This window comes from Gavialis gangeticus, unplaced genomic scaffold (genome assembly GCF_001723915.1).
Source record: "Gavialis gangeticus isolate Ggan-Ray unplaced genomic scaffold, GavGan_comp1, whole genome shotgun sequence".
Lineage (NCBI taxonomy): Eukaryota > Metazoa > Chordata > Crocodylia > Gavialidae > Gavialis > Gavialis gangeticus.
This window is the reverse complement of record NW_017729004.1, coordinates 50,462,476-50,467,040: the sequence shown is the minus strand read 5'-3', so window position 1 is coordinate 50,467,040 and position 4,565 is coordinate 50,462,476. Positions and strand designations below refer to the sequence as shown.

General features: G+C 38.8%; 1 protein-coding gene across 1 annotated transcript in view; it reads right to left on the bottom strand.

Annotated features, from left to right (window-relative positions):
- The window catches only part of DBF4 (DBF4 zinc finger), a gene marked incomplete at its 5' end in the record, with an annotated part of 41,053 nt that overhangs the window by 21,975 nt on the left and 14,513 nt on the right, over positions 1–4,565 (bottom strand). The window contains 2 exons of the mRNA XM_019507967.1: positions 1,343–1,393; positions 2,982–3,176. Coding sequence (XP_019363512.1) covers positions 1,343–1,393; positions 2,982–3,176 — 246 coding nt within the window. The remainder of the gene's footprint in view (positions 1–1,342; positions 1,394–2,981; positions 3,177–4,565) is intronic.

Here is a 4,565-nt window from a genome sequence, read left to right as displayed (position 1 = left end):
AGGGCAAGGGCAGGCTGCCTGCTGTGGGCTCAGGGCCAGGGGCTGCACCAGCCGCTTCCTGGTGCGGGAGCTGGGTTGGGGCAGGCAGGCAACAGTGGCTCTGGAAGCAGGGGCTATAGCAAATTTTGGGATGGCTGTAGCCCCCCTCCTGTAACCCCCTCTCCTGACACTGCCACCTCCCACCTAGCCCCCCCCCCACCAGGAAGAGGATGATGCAGCCCCTTCACCCTATGCACAAGTCAGGGGGGCACATATCCCCATGCCTCCCACGGGTGTGCATGAGCTGCCTATGGCTCCATCCTGCACCCTTCCCTACCCAGGCAGCACCTGTCCCTGCCCCTGCCCCACTCCTTCCCTCACTGTGGGGGCTTTAATCTGCCCCCACCCACACCCCTTCCCTCCCAAAGACTTACTGGCTGGACAGTGCTCTCCAAGCTTCCAGGCTATGTTCCTGGCCATGTGCACGCTGTGGCTGCACATGTCATTTACTGGTGACATTACTGGCTACGCTGGCCAAAAAAAGCCAATTGCCGATAATGTCAATTTTCCTTTTGTTGGTGCCAATCTGATATGGACCCATACACAGGTGCACCTCTCGCACTAAACTTCTGTTGTGTTATGGATCTGAACCAGTTTCTGATCACTTATACCACATTATGTGTAACTTCTGTCCCTAGCACAAAAGACAAGGAAGACTGTTCTTCACTTGCTTCAGCTGACTTCATGCAGGGCGTTAACAGATGTACCCATTACAGCTGGATCAAGAATGGACAGGCATGCAGTTCATGCAGCTACCCAGGACACCCCACACAGTAGGCAGCTGGTATTGCTTCTTGAGAAATAGGTGGAGGGGGAGCAGACAGGAAGCCTGTATGTCTTTAACAAATGATCACCTCAAGATAAACGCAGAAAATGAAAGAAATTTTAAACTTCATGCATGTTACTCCTAATTCCTTTAAGGATAATTTCCCACCAGATCCATGAAGTGAGCACAGTTTTTGGGGTTATGCCATCTAAGCACTACTATATATTTTTAAAGTTCTACTGTATGTGTTTTGTGTAGCCAAACACCTAGTGACAAATCTTTTAAAAAAAGAAAATGACAGTAGTCTTTTTGAGATCTCCAGGAAACATGGGAAAATAACCATATAAATCTTGAAACCAGTCCTGAAGGTACAGTGTGAAGGTGAATGGAAGCTTAACACCTGGCTGAGTATATCCCGTTCTGGCATTTTCTCTTAGATCACTACTCTACTTCTACTACTGGTCACTACTTTCCAGTACAATGAAATTCTGTTCTGTAATTTTTACTAAATCCAGTTCTGTGAATTATTCATCTTACCTGCTCTTTGATTGCTTTTTCAACTAAGGATTTTCCTCTACTTACACGTACCTATATCAGAGAAACAGTGCATATTACATGGAGGACATAAGAGCTCATTTAGCTGCAAGTTTTAATTAAAAATGTTTTTGTACAAACCAAAAATACTTAAGATAGGGCATCTTAGATGCCTCGGGTTACACCAACAAACTATTATATATATGATGATACTTTAATTTTTGGCCACTTTCTAGGAATTCACAGCCTTTCTGCAGTGCTGTTCAGACATATCACTACAGTTGACATTTTCACTGTTAAGTAGTCTGAAATATTAAAGGATCATTTCCATCAGTGATTATTTTGAAGAAAAAATTTTGACACAATACCATATCATAAACAGCTTAAAAATCTAAAAACAGTGTTGCTACAGCAACTGTACTGCTATATCAGTGTATTCCACTTTAAAGTGGACTCAGTTTTTTTTAAGCAGGCATACATATCACAGGATCACTCTCAGCCTAAATCAAATACTATTTAGAACATAATTAATTTATAAATATTTTAATTGCCACAAAAACTTATTGTTTGGATTGCAAAACCCTACTTCCCAGAATGTTTTCATTTTCTATCTTGAATTGTGTGTAAAAAAATTATAAAATACTAAAAATACAAAGATTTAGTACGATCACTTTTTATGTCTGCTACTACCATATGCAAATTTTAAGAATAGAAGTTTTGCTGACTTTCCAGAACTTTACAATGCATATCAACGTGCTGTTCCCCACGAGGAATGTGCTGAAATTGTGCTATGAAATCCCAATATTAATCTTTCGTTATTAAACATTTCCTAATAGAAATTAGTATCTAACAGAAATTAAACACAAAAGGGAAAATGCTTTCAGGTGGGTACAGCCTAGCCAATCCTCCACCCCTCCTGTATGACCCCTCTACAAGAAAAATTGTAGTATCTAGTTTTCTGAAACTGGGGGCCACAGAAGTTATGGAGGGGTACCTTGAGTCCAAAAATGTTAAGGACCATCGCTATAACTGTTGCTATTACCGGACCAAAGACTGTCAATATTTGATTTTCTATTATGAGCCAAAAAAGCCCCCAAAATCTTCTACTAGTTTTGATGAATACTAAATAAACTTGATGTACTGTCTTCCCAGTAGGAAACTCACATTGGAGTGATATTATGAAAGCTCTACATATGTAACTACAGCCACTAGGTTAATAAAGTGTGCTGGAAACAGCTGATACCATCCCTTCTCTCATTTATATTGGGATCAAAAAACTGTTCACTGAACTCATTTAATATAAATTAGTTAAAAATAAATTAAATTTAATACAAAATATTTAATTTAATTAAATATTTTTGAAGTTCTTAACGATACTGATGTTTAATCATACTTGTACAAATGAAGATTGAACAACATTTTCAGAAGACTGGAGACCGCCGCGCTGTAATGTGGAAGAGCCCATGTTTAAAACATATTTTTCAGAACCATAGTTAAGCCTTGGTTGATTAAGTCAAGTTTAAACAGTGTGAACAAATTAAAGCCTCTGGATTTGGTGAATCAATTCACATGGTCTCAGGGAAGATTAAGCAGATGTAATCAATTGTAGTTGAATTGCATTTTTTCAAATTAAGAAACTTACTGTATCCACCATCTTAAATGAACTTCTATCATCTCGATCTCTTCTGCTGCTAGGATGAAGTGAACTATGTCCTCCATAGTGGGCAGATTCTGGGCTAGGAACTGGGGAAATCTGTCCAAGGCTCTGAGCAAATTTGGCTTCCTTTTTATTAGAAATGAGATAGCTGATATCCTTGCTGAGAAATCCCTCCACTCTCTTAAAAAAAAAAAAAAAAAAAAAAAAAAAAAAAATCAGGCTATATTATCACTATTATACTTTCTAATTTTATTAACACCAAGCAAAAAGTTCTACAATAGACACCTCAGGAATTCTAAACTGCAGTTTAGAAAATGTTATATTAAGAGAAAAATTTTCCTAAAGATTAAATATGATAATAAGTGTTGGTACCAGCCTTACATCCTATGATAGCACCTTATTTTCAGTTGTGAAATTTTCATTATTAAGATTGAAAATTTACATGCAAGCTATTTGTCTTATGCTGGCTGGTGTGTGCACGCACACGTGAGAGAGAGCAAGCATTCACACACAGCCATATTTCATCTAAATAATTCAATCATTTGAGAGAATGAAGTTGGAGAAAAATATTTTTACTTTGAGTAAAACTTTAGATCACTTTTATTTGAAAAGTTACAATGCCCTGTTTCGCCACAGAGACTTGAAAGACAAAAGGGGTGAACTGAATGGCCTTTCTGGCAAGGCCTTTTACCATGACATTTTGGCCAAATTTGCCAAATCTTTTGAAAATTACTAAGCACACGCTGCTTCTGGTAGCAGTTTAATGATAAATGATATATTTAATGAGGGCTTTTTTGTATGCAATTATAAGATGAGGGGCTTTGCTGGTGGGAGGGGGGCTAGTTTTGTATTCAAGTACGTACGGTACTATTTTCCCCGAAGGATCCTGCTGCATCAAAATAATTTGAATGGTGATTATGCTTTACATTGTTTGTTCAGGATAAAACCTGTTCCTCTGCTACTTCATACTACTCAAGTTTTTTTCTGAAGGCTGGGCATATTAATTTTCTGATTTTTTTTTTCCTGTAGTGTGCTGCTCATCACTATAGTATCAACATAATTCAAATACATTATCAATCCTTACAACACCCAGTAAAATAAGGGGTATTATCTGCTCCATTTTAGAAAAGAAGAACGAAGGCACAGAAGGATTTAAGTGAAAAATGTCTATTTTGGGTGTCCAATTTGAGACATCTAAAACTAATTTTTAAAGATTTCTGGTATGTCCTTCTCTTTCCTGCAACCTGTTGGATAGACTAGAGGCCGTATGCCCCAACACCATCTTGCTAAGGCTTCAGCAAAACCTTGCCTCAACCAGGACTCAGCTTCTTGCAGGCCTCCCTCCTCTTGCAGTCACCTTCTTCTAGTTGAACAAGGTCTCAATTTCTAACCATCTCTCTCCCTTCCTAGAAGGTACTAAATACCAGGCGAAGACAGAACCAGGCTTGGTTGAGCTGCCAAAAATATAATAAGAAAGAAGTTTCAAGGCCCTTGCAGATCACAGCTGGAAAATGGTAAGTCAAATGACAGAGGTTTTCATAGATTTCATAGACATTAGGGCTGGAAGGG